This window comes from Rhipicephalus microplus, chromosome 1, assembly GCF_043290135.1.
Source record: "Rhipicephalus microplus isolate Deutch F79 chromosome 1, USDA_Rmic, whole genome shotgun sequence".
Lineage (NCBI taxonomy): Eukaryota > Metazoa > Arthropoda > Arachnida > Ixodida > Ixodidae > Rhipicephalus > Rhipicephalus microplus.
This window is the reverse complement of record NC_134700.1, coordinates 235115204-235141625: the sequence shown is the minus strand read 5'-3', so window position 1 is coordinate 235141625 and position 26422 is coordinate 235115204. Positions and strand designations below refer to the sequence as shown.

Here is a 26422-nt window from a genome sequence, read left to right as displayed (position 1 = left end):
TATATATATATATATTTATTTATTTATTTATTTATTTATTTATGTACGAGTGTGTTCACTAGTGACAATCAAATCATAATAGACATGGTGTCGAACGTGACAGTTCTCTTTTATCCTCTGAACGAATCATGATAGGTCCTCTTTGAAAGCGTCCGCCTGTTAGTGTTAGTGAAGAGGACACAGTTAATGCGCTGTGCGTTATAAGTATCGTGATGGTTACTCATTTACTTCAGTGGTGTGTGCTATTACTGAAATTAAGAAGATGTAACTACCCTATAGACTATTTTACCTAGAACATTTGCACGCCACCTTCTTGGGCTGTTATGTCGATGGGTTTTTTTTTGTATCATCATTATGATCAACCTGACTACGCCTATTGCAGGAGAAAGTCATCTCCCATGTTCCGACTGTAAACTAGGTCATTTGCATGCATGCTACTTCCGCTTTATACCCGCAAAATTCCTAATCTTATCTTCCCACCTAACTGTCTGTCCCCCCTTCACCCGCTTACCTTCTCTTGCTGTCCAGTCTCTCTGGCTTCATCTCAGGCTCTGTGGCATCATTAAACATAACAAACCAACTTGCCGAAAAGTATGTTGTTTGAGAGTTTGCTACAGGAGCAGTGTTAAGATTTCACTGCATGCATCCGACGTCCATTCTCAGCCCACCACATTACAAATGTTCGGAGCACAGATGTTTCGGCACCTCTAATACTTCGGTGTCTCTAAGGCTTCGCCAATCAATACACACCCGCTTAATAAGCGACGTATTTTCACAACAATCGAAACAAGCATTCTTAGCGCTCAGCATAGCTAATGAAACCACAGCGCTGACGACATGGCAGAAGATGGAAAATTACGAAACTGGTATTCGAGGTCACCTGACTAACGAACTGGCCGACTACGTCACTGGCCTCTCGAGTGTGCTTTGAAAACGAAACTACATCTACTCAAAGCATACGACCATATATAATTAAATATTCGTATCGCACTGGGTCAAATGCGTTTCACTGTCGTTATTAACTGCCTTTAGCAACAAATAAATAGCGAAAAAGGCAGATCCCACGTACCATGAGAATCGGTGTTATGTGAAGTATGCGAAGGGAAGGTGACTGAGTGTTTTTTTTTTATTCAGCGAAACATTACAGAATGACACCAATTATATGTACAAATGTTGTACGCACACACATATGTTGAAGAGTCACATTTGTTTTAAATAACAGGTTGTTTACAGTTACGTAATGATCCAACAGCAACGTAGGTATTACCAACACCATCAGCTTATATTATACGTATCGCTGGTGCTTGCGAGGATGGTAGCCCTGGTTAGTGCTACGTAGACCACCTTCAGTGGATGGCGCTTAAGTATAAAACTGGCGTTGACCCGACGTGACGCCTGTATCTTAGGAGTACATATACGGAATGTTCTTAAAATCAGGTAGGCAACACTGTAACCACAATCGGCGTTTTCTAACATTACGCCTGCAAAGGGTCTTTTGCCAAAGACGTTTCTCGACCTTGCGTGGTTCTGTGGTAGAAGACTAGATTGTCACGCAGAACGCTAGGGCACGATTTCCGCCGGAATCAACACTTCTATATAATTTGCATTCGTTGGATCAAAGCTGCAGTTGCCAGTTTTTTTTAGCGCTCTCACACCGATGTTCGTAGCCACCTTTCTTGGGTAGATATACAGTGTCAATCACCTGTGGCACAAACCCGCTAGTGGTATACGCGTATGTGACACACATGCTTAGATAAAAGGGTTTGACAACGTATACTCGACTGAATTTTCGCGTTATTCATGTCATGACCGGCCAGATATATTCGTTAAACCCTCTTACCCTTTAATGCTAACTTTGGTCTACCACAAGTTAAGGAGGCGGTCACGAGAACACACAGACATAGGCAGCAATATAGATAGGTGGATACGTATATAAACGCTGAAATTACCTGCTGTTCGATATGAAATGCTTGGCATTTAAAACGCAGGTTCATAAATTTTGTGTTGCCATTCCTTTAAAGGGACAATCAACGAACATTTATGGTGTCTATTTATTTGTTTAATTTTTATCCGTTTATTTATTTATTTATTTTTTATTTTATTCCACGTCTAATCGCGGAACGACAAAGGGCAGAACGCCACGAACCATTTGGAATCTGCAGCGAGTATGAGATCGTATACTGACATGTTTCACAGAGTGAGTGCGAGAGCGCTTCGTGTTGGAGCGCGGTGGTTTACTGCGCGTGCATTCACCCCGCGCGCATGCGCCGGGACTCGACTTCGTCCACTGGAAGCCGCGACGGTGGCGCCAATTCTCACCATGCAATTTCTTTCATTCGCGCACAGCAAAGGACTAAGCGGATAATAATACTTGATAATAATTGATAATAATATACATACTCGAGACTGCGCGACTATACGTACTGCAAAGTGACCGACCCCATATTCCGCAATCCAAGGCCTCAAGGCCGTTCTGCTACGTTGCACAAAATAATGGTTTTTGTTACTGTTAAGTACCATTTAATTACATAAATCCTAGTCACGAGGCGAGAAAAATGCTGGGACCTGTCACTATTATTTATGGTCTTTTCATTTCTATTATAGATAGAATCACACGTTTTGGGTCAGTTGTCGGTCCCTATAATACGTTAACGGCAGTAACGTGGTGGATCACTTCGGAGCCTGTAGCTTTTTCATTGTGCTCACTTCTCCTGAAGTTTTCAAAGCTACATACGGGCAAGGCACACAGCTCCCATTGTGTATCGGTATCACTATAACGTAGCACCATTACTCAACCCAGTTGCATTGAATCATCATAGCACTGAATCCAACCAGGGTGCCCACGTTCCGTTGTGTAACTCTGGAAATCCGGCGGGGTCTTTAGGTGCGTTCAATGGTGGAACTGCAATGGCGGCGTACACCTTGATTCGTTTCCTTAGGAACTCCACGACCTGCAAATTGAATGAACGAAAATGGTTATGAATATAATTGTACAATGATCGAACAAACACTTATTCTCTCATATTGAATTTCCCGTTCAGTGGATAAGTAAACGCGCCTAATGTGCAATCGTCATCTTTATGAAAGGGAACACGCGAGCGCTTGGCAGATAAACAATTAACAATTGTATCGGACCAGTTGTTAAGGATCCATCTTGTTAGGAAGCGCAGCCACTATTACAAAGAACACACAACATAAGCGCTTGTGTTCTGTGTTCTTTGTAATAGTGGCTGCGCTTCCTAGCAAGATGGAACTTGGCAGATAGCCTCGACAGACACATGTGGTGCGGCATGCCCACATGTAAAAATCAGAGAGAGAAAAAAAAACACGAAGCCGTTCATTCTTACACTTCTGTCCCTATGTAATCTTTCGTGCCGATTATTTCTGCACATACATCTTTTGTTGCGACATTTCAGCACACAATGGTCGTTTTTGGTAAGTATCGTTATGGTAACTTCAGTAGCCTTTGCAAAAACAAAGATCACAACTAATTTCGCGACATGGGGTCATAGCAGTAGAAAGAACGATATCGCTCTTCCCCTTTCGTTTCACATGCCGCCGTGGCACCGTGCACACAGGTGGGCTTCGCCGCTATCTGCCACGTGCTCGCGTGCTTCGTTTCATAAACAGGAATACCCCTCTCATTGGGCTATCTGGACATTGTTGGCTTCGCTATTATACAAAATAATTATTTATATAAAGCGAGGACGCTGTTGCTTGCATACTTTTAAATACATATTTTAGATGCATGCCAAGTATAATTGATATGGGGGTTTAACGTCCCAAAACCACCGTATGAATATGAGTGATTGATTTGTGAAGTTTAACGTCAAAAAACCACCATATGATTATGAGAGACGCCGTAGTGGAGGGCTCCGGAAATTTAGACCACCTGGGGTTCTTTAACGTGCACCCAAAACTGAGCACACGGCCTACAACATTTCCGCCTACCGTATGAATATGAGAGACGCCGTAGTGGAGGGCTTCGGAAATTTAGACCACCTGGGGTTCTTTAACGTGCACCCAAAACTGAGCACACGGCCTACAACATTTCCGCCTACCGTATGAATATGAGAGACGCCGTAGTGGAGGGCTTCGGAAATTTAGACCACCTGGGGTTCTTTAACGTGCACCCAAAACTGAGCACACGGCCTACAACATTTCCGCCTACCGTATGAATATGAGAGGCACCGTAGTGGAGCGCTCCGGAAATTTAGACCACCTGGGGTTCTTTAACGTGCACCCAAATCTGAGCACACGGCCTACAACATTTCCGCCTACCGTATGAATATGAGAGACGCCGTAGTGGAGGGCTTCGGAAATTTAGACCACCTGGGGTTCTTTAACGTGCACCCAAAACTGAGCACACGGCCTACAACATTTCCGCCTACCGTATGAATATGAGAGACGCCGTAGTGGAGGGCTTCGGAAATTTAGACCACCTGGGGTTCTTTAACGTGCACCCAAAACTGAGCACACGGCCTACAACATTTCCGCCTACCGTATGAATATGAGAGACGCCGTAGTGGAGGGCTTTGGAAATTTAGGCCACCTGGGGTTCTTTAACGTGCACCCAAAACTGAGCACACGGCCTACAACATTTCCGCCTACCGTATGAATATGAGAGACGCCGTAGTGGAGGGCTTCGGAAATTTAGACCACCTGGGGTTCTTTAACGTGCACCCAAAACTGAGCACACGGCCTACAACATTTCCGCCTACCGTATGAATATGAGAGGCACCGTAGTGGAGGGCTCCGGAAATTTAGACCACCTGGGGTTCTTTAACGTGCACCCAAATCTGAGCACACGGCCTACAACATTTCCGCCTACCGTATGAATATGAGAGACGCCGTAGTGGAGGGCTTCGGAAATTTAGACCACCTGGGGTTCTTTAACGTGCACCCAAAACTGAGCACACGGCCTACAACATTTCCGCCTACCGTATGAATATGAGAGACGCCGTAGTGGAGGGCTTCGGAAATTTAGACCACCTGGGGTTCTTTAACGTGCACCCAAAACTGAGCACACAGCCTACAACATTTCCGCCTACCGTATGAATATGAGAGGCACCGTAGTGGAGGGCTCCGGAAATTTAGACCACCTGGGGTTCTTTAACGTGCACCCAAAACTGAGCACACGGCCTACAACATTTCCGCTTACCGTATGAATATGAGAGACGCCGTAGTGGAGGGCTTCGGAAATTTAGACCACCTGGGGTTCTTTAACGTGCACCCAAAACTGAGCACACGGCCTACAACATTTCCGCCTACCGTATGAATATGAGAGGCACCGTAGTGGAGGGCTCCGGAAATTTAGACCACCTGGGGTTCTTTAACGTGCACCCAAAACTGAGCACACGGCCTACAACATTTCCGCCTACCGTATGAATATGAGAGACGCCGTAGTGGAGGGCTTCGGAAATTTAGACCACCTGGGGTTCTTTAACGTGCACCCAAAACTGAGCACACGGCCTACAACATTTCCGCCTACCGTATGAATATGAGAGACGCCGTAGTGGAGGGCTTCGGAAATTTAGACCACCTGGGGTTCTTTAACGTGCACCCAAAACTGAGCACACGGCCTACAACATTTCCGCCTACCGTATGAATATGAGAGGCACCGAAGTGGAGGGCTCCGGAAATTTAGACCACCTGGGGTTCTTTAACGTGCACCCAAATCTGAGCACACGGCCTACAACATTTCCGCCTACCGTATGAATATGAGAGACGCCGTAGTGGAGGGCTTCGGAAATTTAGACCACCTGGGGTTCTTTAACGTGCACCCAAAACTGAGCACACGGCCTACAACATTTCCGCCTACCGTATGAATATGAGAGGCGCCGTAGTGGAGGGCTCCGGAAATTTAGACCACCTGGGGTTCTTTAACGTGCACCCAAAACTGAGCACACGGCCTACAACATTTCCGCCTACCGTAAGAATATGAGAGACGCCGTAGTGGAGGGCTTCGGAAATTTCGACCACCTAGTTTTTTTTAATGTGCATCCAAATCTGAGCACACGGGCTTACAACATCTCCGGCTGCATCAGCCGGGGTTCTGTCCCACGACCTGCGCGTCAGCAGCCGAGTACCCTATAGCCCCTAAACCACCGCGGTGGGACTGCATGCCAAGTACACAACGTATCTTAAATGCGCTCGTGAAACACGCACGAAGCAATGGCGCACTGTATTGACATGTAACTACTGACCACCGGAAGTGAGTCGGCCAAATTGTTCCGCTCGCAGGGGTCCGCAACGATGTCGAACAAGAAGACGGTGTCGTTGTCAGAAAAGTTTTCCGGTACCCGTCGATCACATTTCAGTGTCGCCCTGTCCCTCCAGTGCCGGGGAAATTCCAATTGGTTCCTGTGGTAGAAGTTCCTCAGCACTTTCGCCGCCTGGGACCGAGCGAGCAGCTTGTCGAGGTCATTCCACGGACGCTTGCCTCCGGCCGTAGGGTAGCGCTGGTTGAACATTCCGCTATCGTCGAGCACCAGCTTGTACTTAGAGAAGCGCAGTCCCTGTGCGTTGAAAATCCACTTGTCGTAATTGTATAGCATCTCTACGCGAGGTGACTTCGATCCCTGAGAGAGGTATTGCCACATGCCAAATCCGTCCAATTTTCCGAGGCTCGTTACGTTTCCCCCTGAAAAAAAAAGAAGATCTATGGAGAGGGGATACATAATTAAGTATTGGTATATGCAGCAAACAAATGACGTCGAAAGCTATAAAGCGGCAACCACGCGAAAATTACTTTGGGTGCAAGTACTGTCTTAATACTTCCTGTAGGGTGAGCGTGTCGCACATTCAAATTAAATACCGGGACTTCGCTCGCTGGATTCCGTGCCGACTGGTTGTGCCCTCGCGATCTCCGACGTCAGCGTAGCTCTGGCCGACTGGACTGGCCCTACGTCATCTCCTGACGCCGACCTTCGACGACAGTGCAGCTCTGACCTACCGGACTTGCCCTACGCCATCTCCTGACGCCGACACGAGCTCTCGCAAATGGTGCCCCGTCCTCGGACTCCTGTGACCGTGTTTCCATCTTTCCTATCTCTCCTATCCCCTCGATTTGTCCTCGCTCACTGGCCTAGCGCATCTTTCTCTCTCTATACATTTAATCCTATTCTTTTCATCTCTCCTCAACCCCATCCCTTGTGAGCTACTGTTGAGGTGTCGCTCCCTGAAGCAGACAGTTACGGGGCTTATTTCTCTTCCTTTCTTTCTTAGAACCACTTAGTAGTAAATACCGATTGGTGCTTATGAGGACCAGGATGAGTGTACAGGGGCTTTCATTGCCAACGTTCAGTGCATGTTATTATTTTGAGTAAAACAAAGCATTTATTGCCCCTACTCGAGCCGACCCTGATCCATAATATCTGTTTTCTTGGCGCATTCATTGATAAGATACCGCTATCTGTCGTGATTGCATGTAGGTTTTTGGCCTAATGACAACAGCGCCACCGTTGTTACGATAATGACTGTTGAACAATAACAAATTACATGGATAAACGCATGCCTTTGGAGTTGCAGCAGCGTCATCCAGGAACTTATATAAAGGTAATTTCTTACCTACCTTACCATCATCAACAACACCAGCATCTTTCTTAATTTGCTTTGACTAAGGGGCGTACTTACCACCAATTGAGTAGAGTGTCGGCAGCCAGTCCGTGATGTGCATAAGTTGATGGGACACTTTATGCCTCTTGTGAAGCAGGGGACTCCAAACGAATGCCGCCGACCTGGTGCCGCCTTCCCAAAGGGTGCCTTTAGCGCCACGCAGCGGCCAGTTGAAACTGCGGCTTGCGTGTGCGCCGAACGGGGCACCGCCGTTGTCGCTGCTAAAGGCGATGACTGAGTTCTGCAGCATCCCGGCGGAATTTAGAGCCGCGAACACCTCGCCTACGGACTGGTCCATCGCGTCCACCATCCCTGTGGTCCGATAAGGCGTAGAAGTTAACGCTGTTGATTACTAAAACAACACCACCGAAGAATAGTCACAAATGTTTGTTGAACGACTTTTCTTAACTGTAATGCTGAGGTTATCACTCCATTCGCTGACTAGCTGACTGTGATTCATTGTGAGACATAGTTTGTGCACGTTTACGCCTAATTAGTCGCATACATATTTTTTTGCTGCTTCGAGATTACAAAAATTATTTAATGCGAGATACACTTAAAATGCTTACGTAATCAGTAGATTATGCTGACAAAAGGCCAGGCAGGAGCGCCTTTCCCGAGTAAAGGCCTATCTTACCTGCAAATATAGTTCTTTTCTGTTCCCCAATGTAGGGAAACTTGTCGACGTTTTCTTGTGGCGCTTGTGGGAGGCCTTCGATGTCTGCACCATGCACTGCCTGGTAGGACAGCATAAGGAACAGCGGCTGCATGTGGAAAAACAATAATGTCCATGAACATCTGAAAATTGCCCACTAGACAGCACTTGTTGGGCTTAGTGGCATCGACGCAAATTATTGTGACATGTTTGAACCTGCTTACCTGCACTGAAAGTACATTTCTGCATCTTACCTTTGTCTTGTTTCTGTTGGCTATGATATGTCGAGCCCTTTCCGTGTACAGAGTGGTGGAATATGTCCCATTTACAGACCACACCGGATTGGTGTTCAGCCAAAAGTCGAGGCCTGTGTGGTTTTCCTATAATACAAGTGCGCCCATATAATCATTTCTTTTTGCAATGCAATGTCATAAAAAAATTAACACTTACGCATCCATGCAGACCCCCTTTCGAGACTAAAATCTTTATAACCAGCCCAATATTGAGCCGTGGAGCATTTTTACATAACGGTGTCCAACAATGTGCAACGATGTACATGAGGTTATGAACCGACTACCACCTTCTCTGATCACATGACCCCTTCTACGCTAGAGCGTTGCCACGAAGACACCATGCCCAAAACCAATGCGGTATTGCTGTAGCACTATGCATTTCAACCAACTCCCCCAGTCTGATATCCTTCGGAAATGATGCACTGTTTAGGAGAGTTAACATCATCATCATCATCATAATCATCATCATCATCAGCCTGACTACGCCCACTACAGGAGAAAGGCCTTTCCCATGATCCGCCAATGACAGTAACTTAACCAGTACGGTCTAAGGCTGACGCAGATTATTTTTCCTTGATATCAACGTCCCGCAACTTCAATTGACTAACGATAAATAAACCGACTAATACGTATCGTCGGTACTATTGCGGCACCATAAAAAGGCGAAACACGGAAGGTACGAATTTGTATTTTTTTATTTTCACGTAGTCTTTAGTATTCTCACCATTGCTTATATAATTTTGTCTTTTAATCATGGATCTAGTCTCGGTTTACGGCGCAATGCACATCTCCAAGACGTTTTCTTCCTCAATAGTAGAAGTCAACCGAGAGAAGTACCTGCAGCCTATAGCGGAATAAACTGGAGAATCGCGATGTTGCACAGCAACCACAGGAAAAAAAATTAATGGCCCCCGTATCAGAAGCCAACACGCAATAAATTTTTACTTCATTTTTAGGCAATTGCGAGGTTTGGTGACTCTTCATTAGGTTGTTTCCCTGTGAGAGGGCTTCTCGTCACACTCTGTACAATTTCGTAAAGGACACTTGTGCAGAGTAATTTGTAAGACCTATGTATTTCTTTCGCGATATTTCATTTCGCCCATGCTTGCATTATTCCATAAATGTAACAGTATGTTCTACGGGGAGTACTTACATTTTTCATAAAACGGGTGTTTCTTTTGATAAAAGAAAATCGTCACTGCGAATGTCATTATCCTACGATCATTACGTTTGCGATCAGGCCGGTTTCTTTTACCATCTGTTCGCTACTTACATATGTGATGCTGTGAGTATAGTAGTCCTCCTCGCCGTTGTAATATCCGTAAAAGCTGTCGAAACCTCGGTACGTGGGAGTGAGGCTATCCGTATAATACCCGAGGTTCCACTGCGTGTAAAATCAGTCATAAATGTCTCCAAATCGTAAACAGCAACGCACCAATACTCCATTGAAACACCGAACTCCAGCTATATACGAAAATGCTCAGTGCGCTTTGCATTGAACAACAATAAATATAAAGAGTGCAGATAGTTGAACAGCCGATGGTGCTCTCTACGAACGCTTGTTGCTCGCAACAATGTATAGCACTATATCGCGCAAGTCGCGAAAGTGCGAACGGTGACAGTAGAGAGTTTTAGTGCTGGGTACCCAAGCGGCTTGCGTACGCAGGACGTTGGGACGGCGGTATTGCGCATGCGCGAAACCCCGAACAGATGCGTCGCAAGATCGCTGGGGCGATGGGGCCATGCGTTCGCGCGGTCCACCTTCGCAAGAACTCACGGTATCCGCACTGCGGATACTCTAGCCGTCGAGTTAAAATAAGCCTAAGTGCGAGCACTTATAGCGATTACACGGTTTCAGCCAGATTTCCAAAGCTAGAATGGCCTGGAACATAGAAACTAAAAAGCATATGCCAGCCCCCGACCAGCTGAATAGGTGGCGCCATCTAGTGCGGCCAAAGTGAAACAGTCAACCACAACTTTGTTATTGCAGAAACATTGTGCATTGTACAACTGATGCAAAAACTGCGCAGCGACAATACTACAAATGAGTAACCTTTTTATTCATTTTCACCTCAAAAACATTTCGTGTAAGCTAACATGTTCATGACTGCGGTTGCACGAAGTGTCACAAGATGTCGACACTATCGTTACATTAACCTTGTATTTCACTTTTTTGCGTATACCAGATTACTGTACCCAATAAAAAAAGTGTCCTGATCACTATGTATATTTAATTTAACATTTTAAATCATAAAGAGACTTAACTAATACTTACGCGACAAGACGCTACGGCTCTGCGAGCACGTGTGACCTTCGTGCGGCTTGCGTTTGCGTGCGTGCCACCGTGGCGCCAACTAAAAGGCATTCCAGTTGGGTATGGGTTGGGCACGCAACGCCGCGCGCTCCCAAGCCCGCAAGGCCCCAAGAGAATGCGTACCCAGCACTAAAACTCCCTAGTGGCTAATTGGAAACACTTAGGTGACTGATCGATCAACAGTGGTGTCAGAGGTATGCCTGCAATTAATAGCACTCACGTACACGGATTTCATGTGATTGCAAGCACTTTACTTCTCCAGTTTATCTTCTTCAGCGAAGCATGAGGGAGTTTTAGTGCTGGGTACGCATTCTCTTGGGGCGTAGCTGGCTTGGGAGCGCGCGGCGTTGCGTGCCCAACCCATACCCAACCGGAATGCCTTTTAGTTGGCGCCACGGTGGCACGCACGCAAACGCAAGCCGCACGAAGTTCACACGCGCTCGCCGAGCCGTAGCGTCTTGTCGCGTAAGTATTGTTTAAGTCTTTTTATGATTCAAAATGTTAAATTAAACATACATAGTCATCAGGACACTTTTTTATTGTGTGCAGTAATCTGGTATATGCAAAAAGTGAAAAATACAAGGTTACTGTAACGACAGTGTCGACGTCTTGTTACACTTCGTGCAACCGCAGTCATGAACATGTTAGCGGTTCTGTGGGTCTCCACGGAAGACCCACAGTGTGCAGCGCCCAAAGGTTTCCAGGGAAAGTCACGCCTCAGCATCTTACTGGCGTTTCCGGTGTCGCACAAGTTTGTGGCATTTTCTACGCTAACCATCCTGTTAATATTTTGAGGCAGTGTTTGTCACAACAGTATGGCTACGAGGAAATAACTGTGGACTGAAACAATGCCTTTGAGGTGTACGTCTCCCTTTCTTTCTTTCTTTCTTTCTTTATTTATTTCTTTCTTTCTTTCTTCCTTTCTTTCTTACTTTCTTCCTTCCTCTCTTTTCCTGCTTTTTTTTTTTGCTGTCGCGGGCAGCTCTTCAATATGAGGTTCCTCGAATTCCTGAATTATACGCTAGTCTCCTTTTAGGCGTTTTGATTTAGGAACGCTGTCTTTCCTTCACTCATCATTACTGAACATTAGGGAAGCTTTAGTGAGAAACCGTCGCTTTCTAAAGTTTGAACATGATAAACGTAGGCAACTTCACTTTATTTCTTCCTTATCGTTACAGACTCCTTGACCAACCAATATACAATATAAACAAAAAATAATGTTCCCTGTGCCCCCCGCCTCTTGTGTGTGTGTGTGTGTGTGTGTGTGTGTTTGTGTGTGTGTGTGTGTGTGTGTGCGTGCGTGTGCGTGTGTGTGTGTGTGTGTGTGTGTGTGTGTGTGTGTGTGTGTGTGTGTGTGTGTGTGTGTGTGTGTGTGTGTGTGTGTGTGTGTGTGTGTGTGTGTGTGTGTGAGAGATCTCGCATTGCCTACTCAAAAACTCACGAGGGTCTCCTGCGCGTTCTTCTAAGATGAATCGAAAGTCAGAGTTATCATTTTCTTCTCAGTTTTTCTTCTCAATCAATGTGCAGATCCTCCACCACTCCCATCTGAGAAATCTCTGCATCCAAAGTTTGCCTCTAGGATTGTAGACATCGCGAGCTTTTTGCACCTGGTTTTGCGTTGCCTCTGTGATAGGCCCATCTTTGACCAAGCGATGATATTATGTGATGGACAAATTTTATCGACCTGTAGCGTCGTTATCACGTTATATAGTGACCTCATTGCGTGATAATTTTTTGCATCACTCGTGTTGATGCCACCGATGCACGACGACGACAATCAACTTTCGCAATTCATGAGGTATCTAAGGTTTTTACCTGTATAAAGCTCTCACCTTCGTACGAGGCGGGTGAAGTTAAAGTTTTCGTTCCTGCCTTCAGCCTATTCCCTCCCCGCTGCAGGACAGATGAATAATCTCCGATTCACTAGCTCCTGCGTGAGCGGATTCGTTTTTTATGCCAGTTTTTATGTCATTATTTCGTCTAAGCACCAAATTTCTCAACATCCTCGCCGGCTTTTTTCATTCCTAGATATTCACTTTTTTGCTCTAACCACCAACTGTTTGCCTCTCATGCTCATTATGTGGCTAGCAGAGTTTTGTTTTCTCCTCTACCATCTTTTCTTTTCTGAATGACAACTAGAATATCGGCTACTCCTCTTGGGCGTGTGACCGATTTTTCTCTACTCCCATATTTTAATGTTGCGTCTATCATTCACCTTTCCAATAAGATGAGTCTCGTAGCCCAGGTCCTTTAGGTACTGAGGCAGAATCCGCAAATTTGATGGAAGCGCCCACGCTTCGGCAACGTCGATTGCGAGGCCTCCCATGCCTACAAAAAAAAGAAAAAACTCACACTGAAAAAAACTCACACTGATGGTTCGGCTTAAGCAGCTCGAACAGGTGGAAAAAGGCAAGCCGATGAACGGCGCATATCGAAGGAAAGATCAAAACGAGCGAGGGCCTCTTCTGGATCACCAAACGCTGACCAATTTGCTATCATGGCACTGTTCCGAAAAATCCTCGTGGCTGAGTGCTTGTTGTAGTCTCGGGCGCAAATGCAGCACAACAGCTTTAGGAGCCCCCATTTTCGGTGGCCTTCAAGTAGCCCTGAGTCGAAATGCTGGTGACCCAATTCGGGCAGTTCAAACGAGACATCTTGATTGACAATGAAGTGCACCCTAATACTCAAACAAGACAATTATTGCTTCCAAGTTCTTCATGTTTGTTTACAGTGTCACTGCCGTCGCAACGTTCCATACTCTGACTTTTTATCTGCGATTTTCTATAGCGGCGTTCCAATGGCTGATAGTAACTACGCTTCAAACGTAAACGGCAACATAAACTTGATTTTCATCTTTTCGCGCTGAAAACATGATATCAGTGTTCGGAGGACGGATCGAGTGATTTGCTCTGCCTCCGAAATATGGTGCCACGCTATGACTACGCCACGCGTATTGAATTTCGGTGAGCCTAGACAAGGATGAAGTTTATTTCAAAGGAGGTTCACTCCAGTTCAGTAAGCTTTCAGGCCTGCATACATCGCGTCGTGGCCGCATACGCTAGGCAAAGCTCCGACCATTGTATACTTTGCTGGTAGCCATTTCACGCTTGCATCTACAGTCGATTACAAGGGAGCCAGCAAGCAGTACTTAAAGAAGCCCTGCGACACTGTTTCAAGTAGCCGTTGAATTACTTCATCAAATGAGTTTGTCGCCTAACTAATCAACAGGGGCAAAAACTTTCAAAATTCGTCGAGTACGAGCGGAGATCTGTCGCATGCTGTCACTGCTTTTCTTCTTCTCTCGTCCCGACGAGTGCGCTCGATCTGAGCCGCAAGGAATTTCGCCGGGAAAAAAGGTTACGTCCAGCACGCGTGATAACATCAACCATTTTTTTTTTCTTCGAATGCGTGGTGCCTCTTTAGTACGATTCTGAGCGTGTGCGTGGGCACGTGGGGGTCGCTCCCCGGTGACAGCAGTATTTATTCCGCTAACTAACTACGCTGGAATTAGCAGGTGGCCGTGTATATGGGTATATGGCGCGGTAATATGGCATATGACATCAGGTCTTGAAAAAATATTCAATGGTCTTTTGCTCACCTTGAGAATTAATTGTAAATTCTAGGCCTCGTACTTAGCTACAATGCTCGGCTCGCGTATATTAAAGGGGCCCTGCAACACCTTTTCAGCGTGGTCACAGAACAATGCCGATTCGGTAGTCGAGGATCCCGAGAAAATGCGAGCAAATATTGCAGCACAACGCGCGGCTTCGAATTCACAAGAAGTGCTCAAAATCAGCTAAAGATTGCTTTCGCTTCTCTCGACAATTCACGATACAAGCTCGGAAATCACTCGTCACGGCTAAGGCACGCTTGGTCGTTACTTGGGCCGCCATGATAGGCCATGACTTGTTCACGCGTTCGGCGGTGATCGCACTGAAAAGCCGCGTGTTCGAAGAAAAAAGAGAGAGAGAGTGCGCAAGGTCACGAAGCGCACATGACGTATTTTCTTTGCCTATGCCGTCCCTCCTTGCTTAGCTTCTAGTTCTTTCTTCAGGATGGGAGAATGGAGAATGTAATTGTAACGTGCGACAAATATTAGAAACTTTTCTCGTACTGGACGAACTCTTTAAAACTTTGCGGTGGTGAACTCGTTAAGCAATGAGTTCTTTTATCAAGTACATTCCAAGGCTACTTGAAAAAGTGTTGCTAGTCCTGTTAAGGAGCGTCGACAATTATAAAGCTATGCTTTTTATGACAAATCATCCACTGTTCTGCCAACCAGAACGTCCAAAGCGTGTGTGCCGGCCGAATGGAGCATGCACGCAGGTGTACAGATGGCGTGTGAGTGTCTCCTCGCAGTTGCATGTGTCATATACGTGAGGCTCTCGCCTGTATATATGGCACTGTGGAAAGTTCAAGAGTCGGTAAAAGTTACGCCGAACCACAAATAGCGCACCATATTTTGTAGACGCCATAATAAGTCAAGCGATAGACGAAGTTACAATCAAGTAACAATGAACGTATACGCAAACGAGGCATCACCTATGCGGGCTGGGTATAGGCCAGTCATGAGAGCAGACCTTGACGGCGTGCATGCTGGCTGTGCGTAGTAGTTGTTCAGTATGATGCCGTCAGCAGCGAGGGCGTCCAAGTTGGGAGTGGGTATCTGAGAGGATCCATGAAAGCTCACGTCGTCCCACCCCTGCAAGGTAATCATTCGCTCTGTTCGTACTCGGGCTATCATCTTTGACTTTTTTTCACTTTTCACGTACCCTTCTCGGCAGGTAGGATACCCATGCCTCGACAACTTCCCGCACGCAGCTTAGACGGGTATTAAGCTTAAATTCCGCACTCAATTCTTTTCCCGATGACCTGCCCTGCCAGATGACCTTACTCACTACGAAAAAACAAATACGAGGACGTTTGAGGCAGACGTAGACGTCCGCAACAAAACGTAACTAAAAGATAAGAATGACTGAAAGTTGACCCAGTTGGTAAGTATTTATGGTAAAATTAGCTATACGTGAAAACAGGAACACAGGGTGTCACGACAGCAAGGCTTGTGTGTCCGTATTTGCCCGCTTACTTTCTTTTGTGATGTAATTAAAGTATGCCGAGAATTTTCACCAGCGCGAGCACGGCTGTCGCAAAAAACTTTGTAGTAGCATATGTATACAAGCATATGTATACAAGTTGTATATGTATACAACTGCATAAAGTGGTATAATTATTCCACGTCGTTACTTACCAAGTCATCTGCTAGGATGAATATGATGTCGGGTGGGGTTTTACTACACTGCGCCAATGGCTGAAGTAATAGAAGTCCAAAGAACAACATTTCGGAGCTGTAAATGTTTAAGAAAAATATAATTTTTCTGCAAACCAGCCATCGTCATCTTAACAAGCACCTGTACATTACGGCCTTTCATCTGCATGAAAAACATTGGCATTTATAACAAAATACTTCCATAACAAAGTGTCAACGAATTATGTGCATGTAGCTTTGATTACCTTTCAGTGCGGAGTTTGTCACCTGAAAGGTCACTCTAGGCTAGTGCGTGTGCGCACCGACTTTCGGGGGTTCGTGAGTGTGCTCGTGGGTATGCTAGCGTAAATTTACGGTAGTATTATAAGTTTTAAAATGCAGATTGTGGATAGCTCTAACATATTTCTCTGGTAATGCGGCAAGTTGGACGGGTTGATAAAAACGCATAACTTTGTATGGGTAGCGCATAAGACCTGGATACAAATTAGCGCTTGTGCTGTGTACGTCTCAATCTTATGTATCTGTGTCTTACGCGCTATACATTAGAAGTTATTCATGTTACTCAGTGTACATGTATAAATGCACTAACATGTTTGAATTTTTATCGACCAAAATGCGTAAAAAATGGTCTTGAGTCTGTTTAACCCGAGCGCGTTTAAGGGACACTAACGTCAAATAACAATTTACGTCAGAGTGAAAGCTCACTGTATCACATCTAAAATTACAATATTATCAACAACAGTGCCCTACTTACCGAGAAATTAGGGTAAATACATGAGAACACAAGAGGCGCGGTGGGACATTTTCGAAATGATCCCGATGACGTCAGACATACCGCCAACAATTAATCACTAGTAATCGATCTAGCTCACTAAATAAAGAAGCTTACGTGCATCAAGAGACGCAATAAAATGCTTCTTTTTTTGCTTCTGTTTGGTTCATGAAAAATATAACCGCTGGACGTTACTATGGGGAATAACACGAGTGGTTCAAATATTCAATTTTTGCGTGATTACACGGGACAGGCGGGGCGCAGTTGAACCAAAAAATGTCTGCAATCTCGAGACCAATGGCGGGAAATTGATCAATGGCCGTTGTTGCTACTGTGCCGACTCACATTGCTTTCGGTCTTCTGCTACTGGTGCAGTAAAGCTGGGTAACGTTGTGCACGGCAAAAGTGACCTTCTTGTGGCGGGTAATTTGAAGTGCACTAACCCAATGCGGACCACTAAAACGCAATTTTATTTCAAAATAGGCCCTTTCTTGGCACAAAAATGACACTACGAGGTTTCTGGACCGCTATTTCATCAATCAACGTCGACCTAATAGTTGCCTTCAGTGTTCCTTTAACCTGTGCGGCCTCGTGGTGGTAAAAAAGTCTGACCAGTAAAGCGCCTCGTTGGGCGAGTTGGTAGATGACCTTGTACGAAAAAACCGTAACGCGACAACAAAAATAAGATCAGAACAGTTAGCACCAGAACTGTGTTCTCGTACCGTTGCGCGATATTTTCGGAGAACTTCAGAGTGAATTTCGAAGCGCCAGGTGTTTAGGCCAGAGCCGGTGTGTTCTGACTCAGTGTATATAAATATCTGAAGTAGGAAACGGACCCTCCGACGTCACTTTGATAGACATCACTGGAGCATATCACCATGTGAATGAGGTAATTTCGTATCAGAAATTGAAAAAAAAAACGGCGGGCATAGGTGGTGACTCTAAGCAGCTTTTGAGGAAGATACATTGAGAAAATACAGTTTACTTAGAATGCAAAGAAATAGGTAGAACAGAGGACGTTGATATTAGCAAAGGGCTGAGGCAGGGATGCCCTTAGTCCCCACTGTTATTCATGCTGTACATGGTGAGAATGTAAAAGGCTCTGAAAGGCAGCAACATTGGTTTTAATCTGTCACACAAACAGGATGGCGTGATGTTTCCAGAGCAGCTTGATGTTTTGTTTTCGTCATACGACATCGTCTGATTTGTGAACAGCCGAGATACTGTACAGCGGCCGGCGGATATATGCAGAAGGAAGGATTAAGCTTTTCGACTACAATCGAACGTGACAAAATGTGTATTGAAGCCTCATTAGATGATGCTAATGGTCAGGTGGTGTCAAAACCGTCCAAAGAAATACATAGGCTAAGCGAATACAAGTATACTCATCGACAGTAAAAAAAGAAATTGCACCATCTGCTACGAAAGGGCATGCATCATGTGGGTATAGGCCCAAATGGTGTGTTTCTATTGTGTTTCTATTGTTTCCATTTAATTCCTTTGTTGTTTGATTGGTATGTTTTCATGTATATTTCATTTGTGTGTGGAGTTATGTGTATGTTGTGTACGGCTTATGTTATCCCCCTCCATTGTGTGTATTACCTTGTGTGTATTTATCGCACTGTAAAGAGGTTTATTGGACGAACCTAACGGGCAGGTGGGAGATTCGAGATAGCGACCGGACGAGGAAGATGGTGTAGCTCGAGCGCCGATTTCGTGGTGCCTTACTCTGCGATGATGCTTGTTGTTCACTGGTGTTGTCATCATTCCTTCATTATATTTGCCCCCGTCGAGAAAGATGAAGCCATCCTGGTGATCTAACAGGTGGGAACGAGCGAGTCGCAGTACGGCTTCAAGCGGTCCACGTGAACAATATCGTGTCCACGCCGACGATGGTCACCGAGCGGCGTAAGCGGTTCAATGGCGTAATTGTCGGGTGATGTGCGCTCTACCACGCGGTATGAACCATGGTAATTTGAAAGTAGCTTGGTAGACAATCAGGTGCACAGGGTGGTACATACAGCCATACAAGGGTTCCAGGTGCGAACTTTGTGGCAGCAGGGTGGTAGTCATCGCGGGCCTTTTTCTGGCGTTGCTGGTAAGCCGTAGTAAACTGCGTCGCTAGTTGGCGGCATTCTTCGGCGTGACGGGTGGCTTCGGACACGGTCGTGCACTCAGATGCATCTGGTGCGTATGGCAACAAAGTGCCAATTGTGTGCGATAGTTGACGTCCGTATAGAAAGAAGAATGGAGAAAAGCTGATGGTGACTTGGGTAGCGATGTTGTACGCGTAGGTCGCAAACGGAAGAACCAGGTCCCAGTTCGTTTGGTCAGATGCCACATGCGTCGCGAGCATGTCACCCAGGGTCCGATTAAACCGCTCAGTCAGGCCATTCGTCTGAGGGTGGTAAGCAGTACTCATCCGCTGTACTATATAGCACTGACGGAGAAGTGCTTGGATTACGTCGGATAGAAATACACGGCCCCAGTCACTGAGGAGCTCGCGAGGAGGGCCGTGACGCAACACAAACCGATAGAGGATGAAAGATGCGACACCCTGAGCGGTAGCCGTAGGAAGAGCAGCGGTTTCGGCGTACCGTGTCAGGTGAACTACAGCAACGATAGCCCACCGGTTACCTGCTGTGGTCAATGGCAGTGGCCCATAAAGGTCAATTCCGACGCGATCGAATGGGTGGTTGGGGCACGCAAGCGGCTGTAGGGGAGCTGCTCCTGGATTCGGTGGCTGTTTCCGCCACTGGCACTCATGGCAGCCGCGAGTAAACTGCAGAACAAAAGTAAACATCCCACGCCAGTAGTACCACTTCCTTAAACGTTCGTAGGTCTTGAAGACACCGGCGTGAGCACATTGCGGGTCGGAGTGAAATGATGCAGATTGTAGAGCGCGGATTTCGGGGAATGACGAGCAGCTACTTTCTGCCGTCTGGTGAGTAATTGCGGCAGTACAAGAGGCCACCTCAAATGGTGAAGTGCGAAGCCTGGCGTCGCATTGCTCGAGTGGTTGGAAGTGTCGGTACCCCAGATAAAATGTCCAGAAGCGAAGTTATCCATGGATCGTCGCGCTGTGCAGAGGACATGGTGTTGATGTCAAGAGCTGACAGCGCGTGTTCTATAGAAGACATAAAGGCAGCCTCAGTGGACAGTGGTGATCGCGAGAGCGCATCAGCATCGGCATGTTGGCGGCCGGAACGGTAATCGACGCTGATGTCATACTCTTGAAGTCGCAGAACCCAACGAGCAAGGCGACCTCATGGGTCCTTCAGCGACGACAACCAACATAAGGCTTGATGGTCTGCAACTACAGCAAACATGCGGCCATGTAAGTATGGGCGAAACTTGACAATCGCCCAAAGCATGGCTAAGCACTCTTTTCGGTAACACTGTAGTTTACCTCAGCCTTGTTGAGCGTTTTGCTGGCGTAGGCGACGACATACGCAGAAGATCCAAGCTTGCGTTGAGCGAGAACTGCACCAAGACCGACACCACTGGCGTCTGTATGGATCTCAGTTGCAGCCGTGGGATCATATTGGAGCAATATAGGTGGTGATGTCAGGAGACGGTGAAGAGTGGTAAATGCGTGATCACACTCGGAAGACCATGACGAGATGTCGTTGGCAGTGCTTAAAAGTTGGGTCAAAGGGGCAATTACGGAGGCAAAGTTGCGCACAAACCAACGAAAGTAGGAGCACAATCCTACGAAGCTGCGTAACTGTTTTACAGTCGTTGGTTTGTGGAATTCAGCGACAGTGCGTAGTTTAGCCGGGTCGGGAAGAACGCCATCATTCAATACGACGTGACCGAGAATGGTGAGCTTCCGAGCGGCGAAGTGGCATTTCTTGAGCTTCAGTTGGACCTGCGCATTCTTCAGACACGTGAGGACATGTTTCATGCGTACAAGAAGTGTTGCAAAATCGGGTGCAACATGACGGTATCATGCGCTCGAATGTGGCCAACGCATTGCGGAGGTTGAAGGACTTGACATTAAACTCATATAGCCCGTCCGGTGTCATGAAGGCTGTTTTTTGGACGATCGGCATCTGCTAAGGGCACCTGCCAATACCCCAAACGCAAATATAATGACGAAAAAAAACTCGGCACCTTCTAAGCAATCAAAGGCGTCATCAATCGTGGGCAAAGGGTATACATCTTTGCGAGTGATCTTATTTAAGCACCTGTAATCAACGCAGAAGCGAATAGTGCCATCCTTCTTCTTAACAAGAACGACGTGTGATGCCCATGGACTTTGGGAAGGTCGGATAACGTCGCGCTTGAGCATATCGTCAACCTGTTCGGTGATAACCTGACGTTACGCGGTGTAAACACGGTATGGTCGCTGTCGTACTGGCGCGTTGGAACCTGTGTAGATGCAGTGAAAAAACTGAGAGTTCGGCCGAGGGTAGGTTGAGAAACGTCAAAGAATTCACGGAACTGGTAGAGCAGCTGAAGAAACTCAGAGCGTTCAGATGGCGATAGTCCGTCGGCGATCAATGAATCGAAAAGCTCGGAAGGTGGTACAATGGAAGTGTTGAGGGCACTGATGGCGTCGTCGTCACCGGAACAATCTGGAGGCATGGTAAATTTTTTTTCTTCATCAATGGCATGCACGTGTCCAAGAGATTCACCTTGAATCAGTTCAACGGGCTACGCAAGGGGATTGGTGAGGCAAAGAGCACTGCTTCCTTCAGAAATGGAGAGGGTTGAATAAGGCAGAAGAAGTGATCTTCGACTAAGGAAGATGCTTGATGGTTAAAAGAATGCAGCTTTGTCTCTAATGCCGTCACAGAACACAGGGAGCAACGCAGCTGTTGTCGGAGGAATTTCAATGCCTTCTTTGACGACGAGTTTGTGTACGGTGGGCTTAATGCGGTTTGTTGGTTGGTCGTAAAACGGGAAGAGTTCAAGTTTCGATCTTGCACAATCAATAACGGCGTGGTTACGCGATGAAAAATCCCATCCAAGTAAGATGTCGTGTGAGCATGACGAAATGACAATAAACCCAAGAGTGTGGCGTTCCTTCGCGATGATCAGTCGGACAGTACAGGTGGCTACAGGCTGAACCGAGTCCCCTTTCGCTGTTTGCAAGGACATCATATCAAGAGGCGTAGTCACTTTTCGGAGCTTGCGGCAAAGTTAAGCATCTATCACGAAAACGGCAGCACTGGTATCCACTAGAGCCTATGCTCGAGTACCTTCTACAAAAGCTTCGACAATATTCGACGGCAATGTCCGACGACTTGAGCATTTCGACAGCGCAGTTCTTGCCTCCTGAACTGCGGTGGTTAGTTTCCCTCGTGTTCAGGAGGGAAACGACTCATGGGGCACAGGGAGCGACGACGGGGTGAAGGTTAGCGACCAGACATAGTACGCAGATATTCCCGTGAAGACGAGCTTGACTGAGGATGCGAATTTTCTTGACGAGATGGAGGAAGGTCCATGAAGCTGTTCTGTGTCCGGGCGTCTGTGTATCCCGGCACGCGACGACGGCAGTATCGGGCAATATGGCCAGGACCGCCTCACGCAAAACAGAGGGGCTGGTTATCGCGCGTTCTCCAAGTATTGGCGACGAGGGTAGCAGCCCATGTGGCGGACGGATGAGTTGAGGCTGTGTTAGCAATGGGAGGAACCTAGGCGGTGGACGGCTCAGTCGGGGCTGAGGTATGCGGCAGTCTGTGGAACGGCGGGGGCTGGTGTAGCTGCTGTCGCTTTAGTGCCTCAGCGTAAGTAAGAGGCGCGGTGACGGGGGGCTACTGCAAGGGCACTGGCATAGCCTCGGAAATCTGCTTCTGGACTACATGTCGAGCATGGGAGCCAATGGTGGTGGGTGTCGCAGTTGCTCTTTGCGAGAGCTACTGGCGTTGAGCAAAAGGCAGTAGAGAAAGCTGCCGAGCCACTTCCTCTCGCACGAAGTCTTTCATTTGTGCGAGAAGGTTTGTCTGGTCAGCCATGACGTCCAGTGCGGTCACTGTTTGGATTGTCTGGAATGAGCGTCGCGTCTGAGCTCGTTGCCTCCGCAATTCATCATAGCTCTCACACAAAGTCACTACTTCAGCCACAGTGCTAGGAGGCTTCACGAGAAGCATCTGGAAAACGTCATCGTTGACGCCCTTCATAATGTTCTGTGTCTTTGCACTCTCGCTCACGGAAAGATCGACGCACCAGCAGAGAACGATCACGTTTTTTTATATATGAGGTGAAAGTTTCACCTGGCTGCTGTGCCCGTGTGCGCAGACGTTGTTCGGCGCGTAGCTTCCGTAAGGTAGGGTGACCAAAAATGGCACATATCGCCTTCTTGAAAGCAGACTAGTTCGCGAACTCAGTTTCGTGGTTCGTATACCACAGCTTGGCCACGTTGGTGAGATAAAAATTGACAGTGCCCAACTTAGCAGCGTCATCCCACCTGTTTGGTCCACTGACTTTCCCATATGACGGCAGCCAGTCCGCGACACCCTGGTCTTCAGTGCCCGCAAAGATCGGGGGGTCTCGCTGGTGAACTGGGTTGGGGCAAGTAGCGGCCGCGTTTGTTGAGCAGCGTCAACTTAAATGGTCGACGGCAGGGTGCGGGGTCGGAGTTCCAGGGTGTAGGCGATGTGGTTACCCAGCACGATCCACCAAATGTAAAGAGGTTTATTGGGCGAACCTAACGGGCATGTGGAAGATTCGAGATAGCGACAGGACGATGAAGATGGTGGAGCTCGAGCGCCAATCTCGTGGTGCCTTACTCTGCGATGATGCTTATTGTTCTCTGTTGTGTTCATCATTCCTTCATTATAGCACCAAAAAGTGAACTCCCAGTGCTGCTTCGCATCACCACATGGTTCCCTTTAGTGCTTTCACAGCTTGCGTTGCTGTCACAGCTTACGTTACCGATGCCGCTACAACTGGCGCCAACGTTGACGTCCATAGCGCTGTTGCGAAGGAGAGTGCAACGGGAGCGAGCGAGCGCCGCATTATATTCTCCCGTGTCTATCTCTCCGCCACAGCTGTGGCGGAGAGATAGACACGGGAGAAACGAAGCGGAGGCAGCGATCACGCCACGTGCTCCGGAAGAGGAGGAGGGACGACAAACGGCGCATGCGCAGTGGGGGAGCGGATGCGTAAGGGAAGGACGGACACATTTCCCAGGAAAAGCTGCTTCGCATCTAAAGCTGCGACGACGAATCATGGAGCGTTATGAGAACACGATTGGTACAAGGTGTTTTATGGTCTGTCGAAAAGTGCAATGGGTTCGAGGCTTACATGGTCTTCATGAGGTCAGAGGTGCAATTAGCAATAAGTGTGAAAGAGCTGTGGGACGCCTCGTGTTGGGCGCTCTCGGGAAGACGACAGGAGAGGCTGTGAAGCGGGATATGGGATGGACACGTTTTGAGGTGTGGGAAGCTCTGAGCAAAATGAAGTTCGAAGAGAGACTGAGGAATATGAAAAAATGGCAGCATATCCACGGAGTAAATGATGGAGAGTGGGGCGAAGCATCCGTCCGTCCATTCGTTCTTGCTTCCGTCCATTCATACATCCGTCTGTGTGATAGTCCGCGCGTCCATTCGCCCATCCGTGCGTGCGTCTGTTCGTGCGTCAGCACGTCCATCTGTGCATCCGTCCCTGCGTTCGTCCATGCATCCGCCCGTGCGTCCGTCCATGCGTCCATCCGTCGGTGCAGCCATCCGTGATTCCGTCCATGCATCTGTCTGTGTGTACGTTCGTTCATCTATTCAACACTCCAAGTACCACCATCTCGCATCTTTTCATCGTGTATTCCGCATATGCACCGCCATCCAGCGGACATTCCAAGGACTAAACGAGAGGTGGCACACGCACACTTTCTTATGGCTTGCGCTTCGTGTCTACTTCCCACCTTTAACCAACTCGAGTTCATGGTATATACTAGTTCACTGTTTTCATGGCACTGCGGCCCAACGCTCGCTAAACCTTTCTAAAACCAAGGAGGTTATGCCCAGCAAGTATAACGTAGCAACCCTTTCTTGTCAAATAGTGCTCAATGTACATTCCAATGGCTGCTAAGGGGGAGTGAGAGACAGGAGAATTCGGCTTTTAGTTAACGCGCACGCAGTGAATTTTTTATTGTTCAGCAACGCACAGAAAAAATCTCTCACCGGCACCACCTTGGAGGTCAAAATGTAAGACTGGTTATACACACTACGACTACTACTACCACTACGAGGGACGAACGGGTGCCGCTATATGGAGCTTCGAGAGGAGATGGGAAGTGAAGATGGCCGTAAAATAATGAGACTGGGCGATCGCAAAGACTGGTTTGGTCGCTTTTAGTATGTTTTTATGCCTTAACAAGGCAATGCAAAGATTTTCTAGGTTGTTTCAGGGCAATTGCTAAGCTTTAGCTAGGTTACTTTAGGAACTGCGACTGTCCTTTATACACGTGGCAAAATCACTTGCGTATCACTCACTTCAGAAAGGCACTTTGTCTCTAGGAAACTTGATGAACGCAACAATTTCCAAAACAACTGCGATGAAAAAAAAAATGGCTCTGAGTAACTATGAAGGGGAAAACAAAACGGCGAGAGACGTATTTCACGATAATTCAAGGGGAAGTGCCTTGGCGTTTGAGAGGAAGTCTGGTTGATTTAGAACGCTTAGATATAAAGGGAGTTCCAGTAAAGAAGAAAGATCCACATGCTGTGGAGAAGCAAACAAAAATAAATAAAACGACAGAGCATGCAGGCAAATGGTCATTCTCCGCTATATATGCATGGGGAAAAAATTATCAGGGGAAGGGGGGCATGAGCCTGGAGTGCCATCTTCTTGCTACGCCAATGAATCCATGTACAGTGCAGTGAAGTAGTTGCCAAGTAGTTTTTTCGTTGTACTACCTGCCTGCCAACATGCTTCAGCCAAATGTCCACAATATTCACATTGACAACATACATTATATGCCCCTATGGGGTATCTGTGAACTGCGAAATTTGGAACGCCCTACTGTCACCTAGTTACATACCTTCAGATGTATTTTGTCCCGCGAGATGCGTTGTTGAAGTGACTGCACAGTGCTCCTACAGTTTTCATTCGCGGGTGACACCGTACTATAGGGCCCTGTATATCATTACGGGAGCTACTTCCGGTTCAGGACTCATTCAGTTATGGCACCCGTCACGACGTTTATATCGCTTCGGAGAACTTATTAGAATAATACATGTCTCCCACTGGAGGCAATAACAGTATGTGGGGATGAAAAATTTAAATGACACACGTGCTGGTATACGGCACCGCTCAGGTATACAGTGCTATGCTATCGCTCTTCTGTGTTTTTGCTGACTTCCGGTCTTAGTGCCCAAACAGCCGTGCGCGTCCTTTTATGGAAAAGCGAACTAAGGAGTTTTGCAATGAAAACTGTAATAATATTACCTCGCAAACGGGCCATCCCACGCCAAACGTCCCAGCGATTTTGACAACCATCTCAAATGTATTTGAAAAAAAGAAATTGTGCAAATTTACTGTATTAAAAACAGTGAACTGC

General features: G+C 46.9%; 1 protein-coding gene across 1 annotated transcript; it reads right to left on the bottom strand.

Annotated features, from left to right (window-relative positions):
- Positions 1 to 1147: 1147 nt before the first annotated feature.
- Positions 1148 to 25942, bottom strand: LOC119166316 (arylsulfatase B). Its single transcript, XM_037417936.2, has 10 exons — positions 25904 to 25942; positions 16128 to 16224; positions 15422 to 15581; positions 13095 to 13207; positions 9839 to 9949; positions 8527 to 8652; positions 8255 to 8381; positions 7636 to 7929; positions 6207 to 6643; positions 1148 to 2951 (listed from the first exon to the last, which is right to left on the bottom strand). Exons 2-10 carry the CDS (start codon positions 16215 to 16217, stop codon positions 2814 to 2816), a joined length of 1596 nt encoding a protein of 531 aa, XP_037273833.2. The 5' UTR covers positions 16218 to 16224; positions 25904 to 25942; the 3' UTR covers positions 1148 to 2813.
- Positions 25943 to 26422: the final 480 nt, after the last annotated feature.

Bases quoted from the DNA above. Each gene is read 5' to 3' on its own strand.
- LOC119166316 (XM_037417936.2), bottom strand. From the start codon at position 16,217: ATGTTGTTCTTTGGACTTCTATTACTTCAGCCATTGGCGCAGTGTAGT. The intron at 8,382-8,526 runs GTAAGATGCAGA...TTCCACATGCAG, and splicing joins CCAACAGAAACAAGACAAAG to CCGCTGTTCCTTATGCTGTC. The intron at 2,952-6,206 runs GTCAGTAGTTAC...TTCAATTTGCAG, and splicing joins TGGCCGACTCACTTCCGGTG to GTCGTGGAGTTCCTAAGGAA.